Genomic DNA, 19,871 nt, shown 5'->3' on the forward strand with positions numbered 1-19,871 from the left:
TGGAGAGTGTAAACGAAGGTATGTGCCTTCTCATAATCTTGGTTATGTTGCAACATTAGTCTAACATGAAATTGCACGTTTTGACTTTCAAATTTTTTGCTCTTAAAATTGTCTTTTTCAATCGATGCCTAATGAGGCACAAGTTCTTTAGAAACTGAAGTTATCTATGAGCATAGCTTGTGAAATATTACGATACAAAAATATGAACTTATATTAATTTGTGTAAGTTTGGGTGAGTTAAAGACCCTCCTATTGTATTATTTAATTGCTCATTTTGATCTGTTCATTTCAACAGGTTAAGTTAATTGGCTTACATATATAGCTCAACTAAACAATAACCTTGACAAAATATTAATTAAAGTCTTTTTTTAACTGTGTAACATGTTATGTATAGTCTAATAGTCATAATAATCATAATGATAAAAAGTTTTATTATGTGATTAAATAATTTATAAGAAAATAATAATTAAAAAAGGTAGGAAGTTGATAAGTTCGGCTATCACTCATTATTTAGCTCATCTTAAGCCAATTTATGCCCAAAAAAATTTGTCCCACCTATATTCGCTCAAAGTGTCTAGTATTTAACATTCATAATTGTTATTGATTACCCTTTATTTAGGTCGAACTTTATTTTCATAATTATTTGATGTATTATCGTGATGTGCTAGATATATCTGTTCCCTCTTATCTTATTTTCTTATTTGACATTATTGGTTATTGCTATTTCCATTCAAACAAATCTTTCTTTTATGTTGCTTTCTTAAACAGTCTTATTTTGCTGAAAATTGTGGTTTATGCTACTTTTTTAAATGACGTTCCATAAGTACACAAAAGTACACAATAATCTTCGTTTTCTGAATTCATTTTGTTCATATATACATTTTTTTTACAAAGAGTAGTTTTAGTAGACTGAAATGGGAGGTGGGGGAGTGCAATCAATTATAAGATTTCTTATAGTTCATTCAATAAATTATAAGATTTCGAATTGATAATATTTTTGAAGTTGCTACTATACAATAGAAGTAGGGCGGAAAAATTAGTCTATAAAAAAAGGATAAATTACTTAACTACACTCCTTTACTTACCTTAATATCCATTTATCCCTACTTATTTCAAAATTTTCAAAAATCCCTTATTTACCTATGTATCCCACATGTATTCTGTGCACAACGCTATGTATCCGACATGTATCCCGTGCACAACGCTATGTATCCCGCTATGTGGAATGTATCAAACCTAATGTATCATGTGCACAACGCTATGTATCTCGCTATGTGGAATGTATCAAACCTAATGTATCCCGTGCACAACGCTATGTATCCCGCTAACATCATTTTTAAGGGATTTTTGATAAATAGAAAACTAGAAGGGATATGATGTTATTTAGTAGTTATAATATGTGGTTCCTATAATTTATTCAAAAAACAAATGACCTACTAGATTGGTTTAAGTTTCGGCAGGTTAATGATTCATGCATTTAATTATTAACTTTAGTCCATTTTGATCTATCTAATTCAGCTCATTCAAAAATTGATTGATTTAGGCTAAATATATAGCTCAAATTAATAAATGAGAAATTTTATCAATTATTTTCAAGATTGAATAATGATTATATTTTTTTGTTTTGCTTCATAGTAAAATGATAAATAAACAAAAAATTGAAAAAATGCACGATTGAGTTATGACCTTATGTTTAACTCATGTTGGTCTAGTCAATCTCAATCGAAATAACCTTTGGGCGAAATTGAAAATATCTTATCTATTAATTCATATCATTTTAATCCGTTCAAATTAAATCCAAATTGACTATCTGTCACTACCCTAAATAATAAAAGTGAATTATATTTTGAAGTTCTGACAATTATAACAGTTATACAAAATACTAACCATTTGTCACCCCCATAAATAATAGAAGTGAATTATATTTTAAAATTCCTACAATTATAATTGTTATACAAAATACTAGAAAGAGTTGTCAAACTCAAATGTCTCGACCTTCTAATAATTTCGTACAAAAATATTCCTCTATTATTTAGCAAGTACCACTACTTTACTAACTAAATTTATACTAGTATACTATTTCCCAGGTGAATGCACACACAAGGACAAAAAGATAGTATATCACTAGTACAACGGATGGTACTGCTCTTTTATTAATTAAAGATTTCAGGTTTGATCCTTGAACATAGAAAAATCTTTGGTAAGGAACGCTTCTCCTCAAATTGTGTCCTACGAGGGTGTGAAAATTAATTAGTCAAGCTTCGATATAAGTATGAAAAACAAAATAAAGAGAAAGATTTGTAAAAATATAGTGGGGGAAATATTGAGATGGGCCACAGAATCCAAGTTGGGCCCCCACAAAGTGAGGCCTAAATATTCAGGCCCAGACCGTACTTGACCACACACACGAGAAATGACGTTTTCTAAAAAAAAACAAAACGTAGCAAATGGAAGTATCCTTCGCCTACCGACATTCCATTATGCTATTTTGTTTTCACATTAGAATGTTCTCTTTTTCAATGATTTTGCCTCTGAATTTCTCTTGTTTAAATCCTCAGTTCTTGTCATAATATCAACCACAAAGACAAAATTCACACATGGCTTTTTTCAGATTATTGAGCTTTCACTTCACAGTTACGTATTACTTCCCCAATCACTCCATATATATCAATTATGATTTTGCATACTTTATCATTGCGACACTTCGCGTAAAAAGAGGATTCCATGTGTTCTTGCGATCAAACGAAATCTGTGGGGATCGATCGACAGAGTTAGTAAATTCGGAGTCTAAACATCACATACTAGTTAATCGCTTCTCATGTCTAATCTGATGGACAGCGTAACCAAATGGGCTTAAACAACACCCACCACCCGTGGGACCTTCCAGGACAATGGATCTACAAAAGAAAACCAGTACAAATCAATAATGAGAGATTAGTAACGAAATTTATTTTTAATCATCTTTGACTAATTAGTAGTAGTAAAAGCAATTAAGGCCGACAAAACTTGACTTATCTAAATGTGTAGTAAAAATTAATGCTGCTTTTCTCCCACTTTACCTAAATCAACTATCGAAGATCGAGCCAGGTGTGAATTTGGTACAATGTTGGGCAATTGCAGCTACTTTTTTTTTAAAAAATTAGTATGTAATTAATTATGATTAGGACCTAATTACTTTCTCATTGCCCCGGTCAAAGCTTGCCTAATTCGTTATCTTTTTACCCTAATGATACAGACAAGAGAATTATAATATTGTACTTTGAAAGTAAATAAATATCAACAAAACTAGTGATTCATTATTATTTTTGTACTTATTTTGGTTTTGATTATTGATGAAATTGAAGCGAAGAAGCGAGCCAGGCAAAAATTATGTGGCTTTGGGTTATATTGATACATAACCTAAGTAAATTTGTTTGGACAGGGATCAATAGAGTCCGAAACATAAAGTATCAAATTATAAAGGTATACCCCGCATTAAATAATTCCAAGTCAATCACCCTCATCTCTAAGATTGTCTCAACAGATTTTGTGTACCCCAAAAACTAGAAGACGTCTTCTTAATTATTCTAACAAATAAGGCTTGTGCTAGACATTACCTTCTTTAATTAAGGCGTATCAAGTTGGGTGAGAAAGGTCGATGTTATTATTTGAAAACTATTTTCCTCTTTAATTAAATGATTTTTCATTGACATGGAGCAATCGTTGTAGTATGCCAGGTATATCTTTGCCTAAAACTGAAAAAAATTATTATGGATAAGGCACAACTAGTACTAGTTGTATGAGGGATTAAATTAAAATTATATTCTGATTCATGGGCCCATACTTTATTTTCCTTCCTGCCCTTTTGTTTCTCTTTTTTATTCTTCTTCTCTTTCTTCATTTCTCTCGTTTTATGTTTTTTTTTTATTTTAAAATTAGTTTAACTTCTCCTTCAGTTTATACGAATAAAAATAATTATTATTCTTATACTTATTTGTCTTATAGAATATATTTTCCAAATTATAATTTTCAGTATTATTTAATTAAGGTCCCTATAATTAAAGGCTTTTAGCATAAAAAAAATCAAGTTAATTATTTGAATGGTCATTTATGTCATGAAAATGGACCACTAAAATTATTTTTATTTCTTTTTCTCTCATTTTTCATTTATTGTACTTTAAAAAAAATTGTCTTCATATTTCATGTCTTTTTTTAACTTCTACTTTTAGGACCCATTTAAGCTTAAAAAAATATTTATAAAATAATTTTTCACTTTATTTAAAAATTGATTTTTGACCATGAAAATTTAAAACACAACCTTTTCGAAGGTATATTTTAAATTTGGAAAACATGTTCGTATAATGTGTTTTTCAACTCACTTTCACTTTTGAAATTGTATTTATATATATTATGAACATTATTTTGAATATTTTTTTTTGTAAAAATAAAACATAACTCTATTTTCAACTCTAACGGCATAGATTTCAATATAGTTAAAAAATATATGAATTCTATAGTCAAACACCTAATAATAATCATAACCATGCTTTCTATGTTTATAACTTCTAAATATTTAATGTGTAATTTAGTAACAAGTGTTTGATATATGCACATAACTCTAGTTTTATTAATAATATTTTGAAATTTAAAATTTAATTATTAATATTGTATGTAGTTATTTAATGATAAAAATAATAATTTTAAAAAATATTTTCTATTAAAATAAATAATAAAAAAAATTACTTTAATTTATACAAACCAAAGGAGTAATTAAATTGGTTTAAATTAGATTTTGGAAAGAACAAAAATGAGAAAAAGAAGAAAAGTGAAAAGTAAGAAAGATAAACTGTCAAAATGAAAAGAAAAAAAAATGGGTCCCGCACAAGTCAAAATTTAATATTAATAAAATAATACCTCATACAACTAGTATTAGTTGTGCCTCATACATAATAAATTTTTTTCCATAAAATTCCATCATTAACTCGATAAATCCAGTTGTCTACTACCAAAATGGTAATGCATTAGGCTAAAGTTTTTAGGTAGATTATATTGTCTGAAATTGACTTATCCATAATGACAACTAACACTCGATCGAACACAAAAAAATAGTGATCACCAAGCAAATTAAAGGCAACCATATATAAAAAGTAGCCTAAAAGCTTCATGAATTATATGATCATATAACTACTTTTCCAACTAGATAGAAAACGATTTCCCGTGACATATTATTATTTGATGAAACAGACATATATGATTGTACGGACAGCTATCAATTCTTATTCTAGATTCCCATAATATTATTTGAGAATGTAAGTTAACCGCTGAAAACTAAAGTGTATATTACTTGAACAAGTAAACTTTACGGATTTATTAAAATATATAGTAATAAAATTAAATGTAAACTGCCTTAATTTATTATTTATATTATTACTATATTTAAACTTGTTACTATTTTGAACTCCATCTACAATAGTTCTTATGAAATTTTGCCAATCATAACAACAAAAGGTTTTAAATTGTATTTTCACTTGACACCTAACATATCATAGGGTCTAATCACTTTAATTAAGTGGGAAGGTTAGAGTTTAATGCAAGAACAAAGATATGATAGACACTTAATTGATATTAATATAATATAATATATAGTCATGATGCACCAAATTTGGTCTTTTATTGCATCTTCCTTTCTTTCTTTTTTAAACCGATCAAACTTGCTCCTTATAATAGTTAATAATAAAATATCAAATATCATTTAAAGAAGTTGTGATGAAATGAACAAAATTTCTTTATCCTTAATTAGAGGTCTCAAACTCGAGAAAAAAAAATACAAGAAAGTCTTGGACGATAAGAGGATTTCCCTCTAACACAACATGAATTCATATTAATCAGGACTTAAGGTAAATATCATACAACGAACCAAAAGAAATATTATTCTTTACATTTTTATTTGTTTGTCTTTATTTTTTAGTCTCTTTAAAAAAAGAATGTCTCTTTATCTTTTTTGACAATTATTTGAATTTAAAACTTTTCATATGACATGTTTAAGAACATAATAGTAAAGAATATTTTGATACATGTTACTTATTTTTATTTAAGATTTATTTACACAAATTCCATGAAAATTTGATAAACAAATTGATACCTTGACAATTCATTCTTTTAAAAAGCGTAAAAAAGTTTGTAAAGGTTTTAAAAAAAAATTCTCAAAAGGTAAATTAGTTAATCTACCTTTTTTATTTATGATTTCTGAACGGATACGCAAAGAAATAATGGACAACTAATATGAAACAGAAAGATATGAACTGAGTTATCAGGAGAAAAGTGCGTAGTTTTATATTTCGAGATATGATGGTGACGGATCATGTATAACAATATGATGGTCTGATTACATCCAAATTCCACCACCCTCTTTGACAGATACCTCTATTACCATCCAATATTATTTTTATTATATAATATAATATATCCAAAGATAAAAAAGACAACAACCTTCGGATTAATAACTTTTCTTCCCTGCTAAGTTGCCAAATATTGTATAATCTATTTACTAATCCCCCCACCATCCAATAATTAATAGTCTATCAGTGTTTAAATTTGGCTTAATTTGTCTTCCATAAAGATTACACTTGGAGGAATTCCTGGCTGGTCCCAAAGGTAATGGAGACCACAAAAAGACAAAAGTATATATAGTGGAAAATAAATTGGTCCCATATTATTCAATAAGTGGAATGAAGTTGATCTCCTTGCCCTACCTCAAGTCATCCCTAATCACTACTATCTTTATACTTCTATTTTTATTTTTATTTTTATCTGTCACAAAGAAACAAAACCCCGTTTCATAGCTTTCTTGCCTAATCATAATAACGGAGTTATATAATATATTTGTTTTGAAAAGACAAAGGAATATGAAAGTAACGAAAAGGTACTTCAATTTGGCTATCTTATCTTAATTATAATGACTTCGTCACACATTATTTATGGATATATATTATCCTACAGCATCTAGTTCCATGTTTTTTTTTTAAAAAAAAAGGGTCCCCCATATTTGTCAATCTCTCAATCCTCTTTCACTCACTTGAAAACCCCCACTTACAATTTCCTTTCACGCCCATGGTACTACCACTACCTCTTTTTTTCTTTTGTTGTGATGCGTTTTCAAATTTTGATTAATTTAAAATTGTTTGAGAAAAAACACTTCTATCATCTAAGTTTTTTTTCCCAAGGGCTTAAATTCATATGATGCCTTATACAAAATTAGGCCAATTGCAAAGGATCATTCCTAATTTGCACACATCTCTTATGTCTTCTACTCAAAATATAACATTATTGAGGAGTCAACTTTTTTTTTCAATCATATAAATATTGTAGTTTTTTACTACTTACATCACATTAAGATTGTGAAATATAATAGCAAAACAATCATTGAAGAAAATTTAGTAGTAAAAGTTTCTTATAGAAATATCATATTAAAGTTAAGTTGTACACAGGCAAATTAACAATAATATAATTCTACAATTTCCACAAATGAAAAGGGAGATAATTCAAATTAAACGGCATAATGAACTTTTTCTGTAAATTTCTAAAACTTGCAAAAATAAAAATCAACATCAGAACTATCAATTAAGATTAGATGTGGGCGGCATTGACAAATTTTGTACTATCGAATCTTGATATATATATATATATATATATATATATATATATATATATATATATCTCTTTACAGGGAGAGGTAAATTAGTAGTGGAATATTCTGTGTAAAATATGATCAAAAATCCCTTTTTCCATTATTTCAGTTAAAGTGCTTACTTTCGCATCTAAAACTTTAGAATAAGGAAAGACAAAAAGGATGAGATAATGAACATAAAAAGATAATACAATCGATACACCTTCTCTTTGGCCGAAAGAGGGGATCCAAAAGCCACATCCATTTTACATAAAATGTGGGATATTCCCCTCCTTTACAACTAATAATCAACAACAAAACAAAGTTTTCTCATCTTTATATCATCATCATCATCATCATACATATTTCTTCCAACTTATATCTAGTTTAATTAAATACTTGAAATTTAAAATGAAAAAAAGAGGAACCTACTAAAAGGGAAATATCAACTTTACCACCTGCTTTTTTTTCTTTGAACTTCTAAAATTAGATTCCCTACTAACTACTACTATTGTGAAAGGACATGGAGCCCTCTATTTTATAAAGTTAGACTTCTCTAGGATCAACAAATATAGAAAGACCAGGTTGTGATTTTGTCCAGTCACCTACAGACCCGTCACTATAGTCTTCCCCAAGTCGTTTCATGCACCATAGATCCTCAGCGCATGATAGTTTCTTCCAGTGTGGGATTGCTAACCTTAACGGCTCCCCGTTCGCTACTTCCGTCGCCACCACGCTGCACTCTGATTCTTTTGCTAAATTGTGAGCAAAATCACACAGAGATTTCATCAATTTAACAGATAATGGGCCTTCACCACCAAGCCCATACAAAAAGTGAAGCCCAAATGGCTTGAAAACCTCCGGCACCGACGGCACCTTCAGCCATGGAAAAGCCCGGTCCACTAAACGAGTTGTTTTAGCAAGGAATTTCGTCATTCTCGATGCGCCGCGGACCTCTAAATTGAACACGTCCTTACAGTTCCACACACTGAGCAAAGCCCATGACTCGGGCGGATTGGCCAAGAAATCGTCCACACCAGGCCAAGTTTCGGCGCCTTTTGGAACAGCGAGAAAGGTACCGAGATTGAGATTGTTGTTGAGAACGGAATCAATGTCGCGGGGGAAGAACTCAGTGGTGGAGTATCGGCGGCGGTATAGGGTTTCAGCATCAGTTGAATTGAGCTTAATGATAGTGACCCGAGTAGATACCCGGACCTGATGAGCAAAAACGGGTTGGACCAAAATGGAGGGGGTACGGAACTTGGAGTAACCGCATTTGTGGTTGAAGAGCTTGATGGAAGCTTGATTGTCGTTTTCAGTAGCTATGTACGAATATTCAGCTCCATTACCTCTGAACCACTCCTCCATTCCGCACACCAGTTTTAACGCAATTCCCATTCTCCTGAAAATACATTTTTTATATTCATTAAACTGTCCCAAAATAATAATAATAATATTAATACTTTTAAAAAGACGAGAAATAATAATACTGGTGTTTGATCAACTTTTAGCAAAAAAAAACTAAACTATAATATTAAACTGAAGATCCAGTGCTAAAAAAAAAAAAAAAAAAAAAATTATTATAAATTATTAGAGTTACCGGTGAGCAGGAGAAACACGAAGGCCTAAAATATAGGCGAGTTTGGTGAAGATAGGAAGCGGCTTAGTGGAATCAGAGGTGTTTTTGACACCACTCCTTGAGAGTTTCTTCCCACACGTAACGGTTTTGATGCAGCCCCTTATCATCCCTACGATTGATTTTTCTTCGTTTTTTCCGTTGTGCACCACTATTTCTGCAACCTGATCATCAGCAATAATTAACTACTAATACATATATACGTAAATGAAGTTTTATTTATATATTTGAAATGGTTAGTTTACCAGCATGAGATAAGCAGGAGAATTGCGAACTCTGCAAATTGGGTCACCCAAAAGATCAGTGTAAAGAGAAAGTTTACCACTGGGGCCAACTTCGCATCTTCTCTCTACTTCTTCCACTTCTTTGCTATCATTTTTTGAATCAAATTCTCTCACAACTATCGACACTACTAAATCACCATTCTCCACCATTTTTGTTTCTTCTCCTTCCACTCTATATTTTACTAAAAATGTTTTAGACTGAATTTGTAAGAAGCAAAAGAGTGGTTTATATAGCTGTGATAGTAGCGAGGATAACGTGTAGGGGAAGGTTAAAAATCAGAGCGGCAGAAGAAAAAGCTTTTTTTTATTATCGAAATTGAAGAAAAACACAAACGATGATGATAATGAACGACAAAGAGCAAGCGGCAAAAGAAAAAAGAAAAAAAAAAAAAATGAAAAAAAAAAAGGGGCCGTTAAAAAGCTCTTCTACTTTCTTTGGGTGTATTGTTCATGATTATGCACAAGTGAGAAAATAGAGAGATTTGCTAAATTAGATGCACTCACCACTCTCTCCTTTTATACTGATTTCTGGGGCTGTCTTTTTCTTTTGGGAAAAGGATCTATATACCCTTAACTTTATTATTTAGAGTTGATATGTTTCTCGTTATGAAAAATAGTTCATATATATTCTTACCTTTATATAAATGGCTCACATATACTTCTACCGTTACAAAATGAGCTCACATACACCCTTCATTTAACATGAGTGAAAAAAATAGTTTTAAATTTATATATTTAACCTTTAATTTTTTTAAAATCATTTAGGGGTATATACGATCCTTCTAGCAAAATTCAAGGTATATTTTAATCTTTTTCATATATAAATTATTTTTTGACTTCTTTGATTATCATTATTTGAGTTTCTTATTCTTATTTTATTTTTTCTTTTATTCCTTATTGTAAGAAAAAAATTTAAAATAATTTTTTTGGCTATATTATAATTTAAAACTATTTTTTCGGCTATATTGTAATTTAATTTTTGTATTTGAAAAAAAAATTGGGTCATCTATAATAAATTTTACAAAAATATTAATGAAACATAAATATATTTGACCATCAAAATAATAAAATCTAAATTAGTCATTGAAAAAAAAAGTCAAAAAAATATATGTTTGAGTAGGATTAATAAGTATTCCCATATGGGATTATATTTTGTTTAAAAAATTATTAAAAAATTAAACTAAAATTATTTTTTTTCACTTCCGTTAGAGAAAAGGGTATATTTGAACCATTTATTTAACAGTAATTGTATATATGAGTCATTTTCATAACGAAGGGTATATCAGTTCTAAATGACAAAGTTAAGGGGTATATCAAACCCTTTTCCCTTTCCTTTTTACAAGCACCCACCCCTAACAACCCCCACACCCTAACTCCCTTTTTATTATTATTAGAAAAAAGAAATGTATAGAAAATAATCTGTAGTTTAACAAAGTCTATCTTTTTTATTTATGTTTTTTTGTCTTTTGCTATCTATAATAAGGAAAGAAGAAATTTGGTAAATTGTTTCGAAAAAAGAAAATATCTAGTTTGCTTTAGTGGGACTAGTCGATTTCTATGACTCATGAGTGGGACTAATTAATGGAAGAGTTAATATTCATGACAGTTTTTTTTATTCTTTTTTTTTTACAATTTATATTTTAATCATAAATCATCATCAGAATAAAAAGTTTTGGAAAAAAGAAATGGCGGCTGTGGCTGCGCAGTCCCATTGTAGGTTAATTATTGCTTCACTTTCAATTTAAAATTTTAAATACGCATCAATGGACACAATTGGTAATCATTTTCAGCTCTTAAATACACACTAATTAAGATTTTAACCATCTCATCATATACTATAACACGCCTTGCCGCCATCATACATGGCTTCTGAAATGCAACTCATCCTTTAGGGAATAAAAAAACTTACCACCTACTAAGTATTTATGTTAAATTGATAAATGTATATCACATTGTTTGCAACAAATTTTAAAGTGACAGAAAATAAATTACAATCACAAAAAAAATGAAGAAACATAATTTTATTCATCAAGATGACGGGTACAATTATGTTCCTCCCTTGATTCTACTCACCTAAGATTTGTCCATAATTCGAGAGTCGTTAGTGGTGTATTTCTCGAACTAGAATAATTTAGATTTGACCTCTATATGAATATTTCATCAATTTACAAAATATTCGAGATTTTGATCTTTAAAAATACCCAAGAGTTTATGAGATATTTTGAGATGCCTTTTAAGGAAATTTAATACCCTTCTGAGTACTCATTCTTCCACATTTGCAGCTTCAAATTTTCAGATTTGAATTAAGAGAGAAGAGATGAAGGGCAGATTTGGTTCCACTGGGCATGCCAATTTTTGCAGACAGTAAAATTTGCGTCGAGAAAACAGTAATAAAGAACGGAAAATTATACAACAATCGTTTTATTATTTCAAGTGCGAGTGTTACAATCTCTATGATTCCTCTGAATTCGCCTTTTCAAATATAGTTCAAGGGCTCTTGAGCTTGATTCTGTGATTTATCTTGATCTTAATTTGTATCTTGATCTTGATCTTGAACTTGAACTTGATCTTGACTTGAACTTTATCTTGATCTTGACTTTCTAGTTGAATTCAAGGGCTTCGAGCTTGATCTTGAATCCGGTGGTCTTGATCTTGATTGTTCTTGAATCTTGAACTTGATCTTGATCTTGACTTTCTAGCTGAATTCAAGGGCTTCGAGCTTGATCTTGAATCCGGTGGTCTTGATCTTGACTTCTTCAAATCTTGAACTCGAATTCTTGAACCCTAGAATTCTTGAACTTGTAGAGAAATTGTGGCGTTTGATCCACAAACTTTTTCTAGCTTCTTGTTTGAATTCTTGGTTCTCTATTCTGAATTATGAGAATCCATATTTATTGTTTTTAAAATAGAGGAGTTGTGATTAGAAGATGATTCTCTTCGGCCAATCAGGTTTAAGTGACATGGCATATGGGCTTTATGGAATGGGCTTTAATTAAATTCATATTTATTGAATTTAAATATTAAATCAATTATATTAATCCATAATATTTATTTGGACAAATATATTCATGAATTTAATATAATCCGAATCATTTAATAAATTTATATTTAAATAAATTTTAAATGATTACACATATACTTGTATATATAACGAAATTTCAATATTGTTATTCTCCAATGATTTGTCAATAGGAATTATATATAGTCATTAGAGAATTAGTTGTGATTTCGTTATTCTCTTTCACGAAGGTATGCACGTATCAATAAGAAAAACAGATAGATCAAGAAAATCACACGTAATTCTTTTCAAAAGACATGAATGCATATAGAAACATCTCTTAAATAAGTTTCACGATTACATGATTTTCTAGTTGAAGAGACAGTTGGTCGTATATTTCCGTACGTATATTTATTTGTAAGTATCATCGTAAACCTACAAAACGTGTTGTTATCGATATATAGAAATATATGTCAGATAACTTTTACGATTGGATAACTATCGTAAGACAATTGGCAACACGTTTCCGTACATATATTTAATTGTATCATCGTAAACCTATAAAACGTGTCGTTATCGATACGTAAATTTTTTTTTTTTTTTTTTTTTTTTACCGTGGTTTCCGGGCGTCGCTTTGCGAACCCGACTAGCTATACATAAAATATCTTGTCGGAGCTACACCGATAAAAAGATTCTTAAAGTAATTGTTTTCTACGATATAAAGGTAAACGCGATCCTAATATATTACACTTTTAATTGCAACAACAATAATAACATGTTCAGTGTAATTTCTTAAGTAGTACATAGATTTTATTACTATCTTATGAATATACATTGATTATTGAAGACATCAAAATTTTGTTGGACTCTACAAGACAAATTCAATAACTATTAGGGCTACTCCATCCTAAACTCTTATCATGCCTATATAAAAAGCTTGTTTGGTATTTCTGTTGGAAAATCAAAAACATATTTTATGGGAAAAAAACATTTATTTTTGAAAAATAAGATATTTGACAAATCAAGAAAACTAATTTTAAATAGAAGAAGAGCAGTTTTTCTATTTTTGGGAAGATACTAAAAGTTTATGCTTCTTTAAAAAAGCAGAAGCAGAAATAGAAAAATATTTTTTACAAGACCAAAATATAATTTTCATATTTATATATTTACTCATATTTCTCTTAATAAATAAATAATATATCTCATAACTTTGGTAAAAGTTTCATTTAAGAATTTTATTTTTTATATAATTATTTATTATTATTTTATGTTTATTATCATTACTTTATATTTAATATTTTTATTATATTTAAATCTTTATATTATATTAATATTTAATTTATTTTTTATTTATTTATGTATAATATTGATGAATAATTGAATATGTAAATTTAAATTCAACAAAAATAAAAGTTTGATCAAATTTTAAATAATATATATTTATAATAATTTCTATCTATAAAATAATTTTCATATTAAAAGTATGTTGATACTTGTCCTTTTTTGTAATTTGACACTTAAAAACACTTGTAAAAAAACTTAGTTAAATACAATTTACTTATTAAAAGCATTTTTCAAATGAATTAGCCAAATACAAATTATTATTATTATTCAAAAAGCACTTTTCTATAAAGGTATTTTATTAAAGGGATTTTCAAAATAAGCAAACTTTAGCAATAATGTCAAACAGACTCTAAAAGTAACATATTATCTTCAAAAGAATTTCAAATATCCGAAAAATCTCTATAGTAAACATAAAGAGATCATGGTCTTGAAATCCAATAAACTCATAGGATAATCATAACGAGGTCAAGACATCAAACTTTATTTTTGTCAAAGTTGTGATCACTTGATATTCTTGGCGATCAAATGCATCGTAAGGAAGTCCAAATCCTACACATGCTTAGGTAATTTCAGAAGTGAAATCTTAAAAAGTAGTGTCTTATGTAGATTTTATCTCGATTTCATGAATGTAGATAAGTGGCTATAGATATCAAAATTTTATGAGATTTTAATTGGAGATATTCTATCCTAAATTTTAATTCATGTTTATATAAAAAGTGAAATATTTTCTTAAAGAGATCTCGAATATTTTCAAAAATTCTAGAGTATTCGTAAAGAGATCAAGAACTTGAAAGCCTATATACTCATGAGATATATATTCATAAATAAGTCAAGAAATTAGATATTATCTTTGTCAAAATCCTCGTTGATTCATTATAAATTGCAAGAAAGTCTAAATCATCAATGCTCAGTATAATTTCACAATTGAAATTTGAAAGAAAAAAAAGAAGAAGGTGTATGCGCATATTTTATCCCTATCTAATGAATGTGAATAGGTTATTGCATACATTAAAATTTTGTGACACTCTATAAGACTAATCCAATCTTTGTTAAGATTTTTGGAGATTACTCTATCCTGAAATCTTCATGCTTATATAATGAGTACCATGTTCCCTCTTTTAAAAAAATATCTCGAATGTCCCAAAAAGTTAGAGGGTATTCATAAAGAGATCAAGACTTAAAAAATCGTATAAATTTGTTAAAGAATGACAAAAGTCTCACATCGGTGGTTAATGAGATGGGTGGACTCCTTATAAGGCTTGGGCAATCCTCGTCCCTTTGAGCTAGCTTTTGGGGTGTGAGTTAAGTCTATTCATGAGATATGTAAAGAGGTTAAGACATTAAATATTATATTTATTATTAACGTTGTTGTCCGATATTTCTAGCTATCAAATACATCACAAGAAAGTTCAAATATTCTACGTTTTAAAAACATCCTATTAAAAACCTTCGATTCATTGAGAATTAAAAAAAAAGAAAAAAGATTTGCACTTAGAAATATTCATGTAGACATTGAAATTTTGTGGAACTCTACAAGACATGCTCAATTCGAGTTGGAACTCTACAAGGTGTGTTCAATTCCAATTAAAATTCTTGGAGGTTATTCAACCCTAAACCCTAGTTCATGTATGTATAAAGACTACTATATTCCCTTGAAAAGACATCTCAAAAATTTCATAAAGAGATCGAAATGTGAAATATTCCGCAAATTCATGGTATATCTTTATATCAAATCCAAATCATCTTAATTTGAGAAATACGTCACTAACGACCCTCATATTATGAAGATCAAGTCCAAATCATCCTTGTTCGAGAAATACACCACTAATGAACCTCTAATTATGAAAATCAAGTCCAAATCATCTAAGTTCGAAAAATCCGCCACTAACGGCCCTCGGATAAATCTTATGAGAGAAGACTCCATAGAGGAAGGGAATTGTACCAGCAATATTTATCAATAAAGTTATATGTTTCCTCATATTTTATTTGTGATTGCATTTTATTTTCTATCACTTTAAAATTTGTTGCAAACAATTCATTAATATAATTTATATTTTATTATTGTAATTTACTTTTGTTCATTTTCTCTAATTCTTTGAATTTTTTCCGGAAGACTCGTTTCTTAAATATTATTCAATACAATGTCAGATTGTTGATAACAATTGTTTCCTAATTTAAATTATGAAGAACTCATGATTTGTAGTGTTAAAAAGTAGGAGGAGGAAATAGGAATAACGTTTGATTTGTAGAAAATGATAAATTTACGGTTTAAGTGGCACAAAAATCAATAAAGTGATGGATGATGCATCTCCATAATGCGTGATAATGGCATGAATAAATTGCCAATACATTTTCTCCCCATTCATAACGGACCTGAAAATACTAAAAAGACGTGGCAAGAATCGCAACCGCTTGAGTAAAAATAGAAAAAGTAATATTAATTACATTTAATTTTGCTAAATAATGCTTATTTTGAATTATCTATGTTTAGTTAAACAACGAGTAAGTTTGATCGAAGAGAATTACGTTGCATTATATTCTCATCATTTTTCCTTATATAAAATGAGGTTTGTAAACACATAAAATTTATTGCATCAAATTCATGTTCATTTGAGTTGAACGATTAGTTTTGACTGTATGACTAGATAATTCATTTTATTAAATCCAAATTTAAGGTTTATTTCGTTTTATGATTCAAACTCATGTCGTATGTTAAATAACGTGGCATCTCAATCAAATTTAAAAGTGATTAAAATAATGTTTGACTAATCACAAAAAACTCAGTCATATAATATTTGTGATAAATTTGATGCCAATTAAAATCAGGCAAGACATGCATTACACTTGGACAGTCTACTCCCTGTGATTATAAATATGATAATTACAAAAATTTCTAGAGATATTGAGCAACCGTTACAAAAACATCAATACTACATAGATCTTTGAAGAAATGATCAACAAAATTCTATCCAAAAATTGAAATTAATTTTATTATCGCTTAATATATGGTTATCAACTACTTTTAATAAACTACCGCGTCTTACTCCTTCACTCACGAAACATTCGTATATCTTGAAAGAAAAAGTACAACTATGTAACACGTTTTCTTTCCACGGTAGCTTTTTCCAAAACGATTTTCTCACAAGTTGTCCAAAGGACTTCAAGTTTTTCAAAGTCTAGTCATATCAGAACATTTCAATTTCATGAACTTTACTATAGCTTTTTTTCATTTTAACAAACACAAGATGTAGTATTTTCATTTCTTCTTTGTGGCTAAATTTTCTATGAAATATAATGTTATCCATCAATTTTGTGAGTCTACACTAAGATTGTATGCAACAACACACATATCCTAAATTGTGTACTTTAATTAATTAATATTAGCTATGATATTTCCCAACGAAGGCATAATTAAAAAGTATAGGAGTAGTTGATAATGACCAAAAAGTAATTGACTGCATTAATTAAAGGCACATTTAGCTTCAAAGAAAATGAAAGGAAACTAGGAAATTCTATTACAAAAGTTATAATTCTAATTATATAATTGGCCGATTCACATCAATTTCACCGGTATATTGACTAACTAATTAAATAACTTTTTATTAATTAATCACTAAAAAAATTAATGATAAAGTTAGGCATCTAATATTGATCGAGACTTGTGAGAATATGGGACCATATTTATTCATATACACAAATTAAGTAATTAACGTGAAATTAAAGTACATCTTGATTGTTCGTTTTGTTTAACCAAAAACAAAAACTAATAGTAACTTTACAAAAATAAGAACTCGTTCTTAAACAAAACTTTTGTTGTTCGAACTTCGAAGAAAAAAGAAAGCAATTAGTAAGTAATTTCCTTATTTTTTTATATAAAAAAACATTCTTATTTTCTCCATTCATATAAAGTTTTAAAATGCGTTATCTTTCTAAACTTTTTTTTATTTATGTAAAAATATGTTTGAGATGTTTTCTATCATTTGACAAGTTTTTTCTTTCTTTAAATTTCAAACTATTTTTTAAAAATTTATTATCCCTAAATCAAATCCTACCACACACTTCATTTTCCAAAAAGAGAACCAAAATCAAAGCAAACTACAACCAACCACCTGTGAATAATGAAGGTACATTAATTATAGAAACATTTGATATGTCACAAAATTAAAGGAAGAGAGATTCGTTTAAATCATCGTAGAATTATTTATTCCCTAAGAATGACTACGCAGATGCATCTAACATACATATATACCTCTTTATATTTTCATGGGACATTCGTCTATTTTATCATGAAATTGATGCCTATTAGATATCATTAAAAGCCCACTTTATCTCTATATAAAAAAGGAAGAAATTAAAAATTAATACAAAAAACTTGGTAATTAATTAATTTTAAGAAGACTCACCAAAAGCATATAATATATCAAAAAGGACTTTTAAAAAAGACCCAACGAACTCCGTAGATAAATTTATTTTATATTAAAAAAATCCAAAAGGGAAGGGGAAAGGAAATGAATGTTATGCTACGATGAAGTTTGAACAGTTCATCTCAATTAATTTGGAAGTCATAAGGGGGATCATAAAATAAGTTAGCCCTCAACCCCACTAAGCATGACTTATCTTTACTTTAATTTTATGGTTAAATTTATTCCACAAAGTTTTACCCATTTCTGTTATTATTCTTGATGAATGAAATGTCCCACACCTATGAATGAATATTGAAATCATAGGTTATTTATAACTAATAAGGTTTGGTGAATTCTTTATTTTTTTTCTAGCTAGCTTTTGAATTGTGCATTAGACTCAAAATCTAATTTGATACGGTGTCAAAGACAGACTCGATATGGACCTAGGAAATCAGACAATTGTAAGGGCGGAAATACTCTTAAACCTACATTAATGAATGAATAGAATCCTAATCTCTTTTTAGGCTCGGAGTCAGGCCTAAAGGCTAATTTGATCATTTTTCATTTTTAAATCTAAAGGTAATAATGTAGTAAACTTAGTGTGAAGATTCTCAAAATTAAAGCAAAAAAGTGGAAGAATTATATGGTGACCACACCGTACAATGTTGATAAAGAATTCATAGCCGTAAAGAATTACTCCTATTAAAACCTATTAGTATATGTATAGTGTTCATAAAAGTGATTTTGTCAATGTCAATATACTTTACGTGATGTCATATCTTTACACTTTGATTAATCTCATAATTTGTTATTCTAAAGTCAACAGTGTTCCATCTCTACCTACTTGATTAATGAACAACAATAAGTTTGTCCCTTCAAATCTTTATTTAGATGAATTATTACAAATGTTCTTTCACTTTTTTTTTTCCTATTTTCAATGATACTTTGGTAGTCAAAATGGTAAAATAGAATACTACCTATATATTCCCAATTACTGTTGGACGACTAAAGGAAATAATTGGAATATTAGAATAAAGTGAATTTTCGAAATATGCAAATCATGAAGCTAGCCTTGAGATATTCTTGCCTATCGTTAGTCAATTTTGAAGATCATATAAATACTGTATCAAATTTTTATTTTTTTGTATCACGTCCATGGACCACTGTGAAACTATTATAGATTTCGAATCAATAAAAGATAACTCAAGAGATTTTTTCAATATTTAAAAGCGCAGCCCATTATTTTTTATAATTTTTTTAAAAAATTATAAACTAAAAGAATATTTTGAACTAGTACTCTCACTGAATATGCGGAAAAAAAAAAGAATCTTCGTTAGTTATATGGGAAATGAGCATCGCAGGATGTAACGATGACGATTGATAATGACTAATTAAGTAAAATAATTATGATTAACACATGATTAACGAGAATTTGTCTTTGATAGTTAAGTCTTTGTTTGTTCTTACTATTGTTAATGATTAATCCCACAAAACTTGTGGAAAGATAAAGAAATGAAAATATGGTTTTGATCGTGTCGATGTTTGATTAATGTTTAATTTC

The 19,871-nt window shown here is 28.7% G+C and overlaps 1 protein-coding gene across 1 annotated transcript; it reads right to left on the reverse strand.

The window, feature by feature from the left end:
- Positions 1 to 8,179: 8,179 nt before the first annotated feature.
- On the reverse strand, positions 8,180 to 10,032 carry LOC125822936 (probable N-acetyltransferase HLS1). The gene is made up of 3 exons (XM_049502397.1): positions 9,527 to 10,032; positions 9,246 to 9,445; positions 8,180 to 9,047 (listed from the first exon to the last, which is right to left on the reverse strand). The coding sequence occupies exons 1-3, from the start codon at positions 9,713 to 9,715 to the stop codon at positions 8,192 to 8,194; spliced, it is 1,245 nt and encodes a 414-aa protein (XP_049358354.1). The 5' UTR covers positions 9,716 to 10,032; the 3' UTR covers positions 8,180 to 8,191.
- Positions 10,033 to 19,871: the final 9,839 nt, after the last annotated feature.

The sequence above is a fragment of the Solanum verrucosum genome, unplaced genomic scaffold (assembly GCF_900185275.1).
Source record: "Solanum verrucosum unplaced genomic scaffold, falcon-dt-bn FXZP01000103.1, whole genome shotgun sequence".
Lineage (NCBI taxonomy): Eukaryota > Viridiplantae > Streptophyta > Magnoliopsida > Solanales > Solanaceae > Solanum > Solanum verrucosum.

Coding starts and splice junctions, on each gene's coding strand:
- LOC125822936 (XM_049502397.1), bottom strand. CDS start 9,715: ATGGTGGAGAATGGTGATTTAGTAGTGTCGATAGTTGTGAGAGAATTT. Junction 9,446..9,526: donor CTCCTGCTTATCTCATGCTG/GTAAACTAACCA, acceptor GCTGATGATCAG/GTTGCAGAAATAGTGGTGCA. Junction 9,048..9,245: donor CGTGTTTCTCCTGCTCACCG/GTAACTCTAATA, acceptor ATGTATTTTCAG/GAGAATGGGAATTGCGTTAA.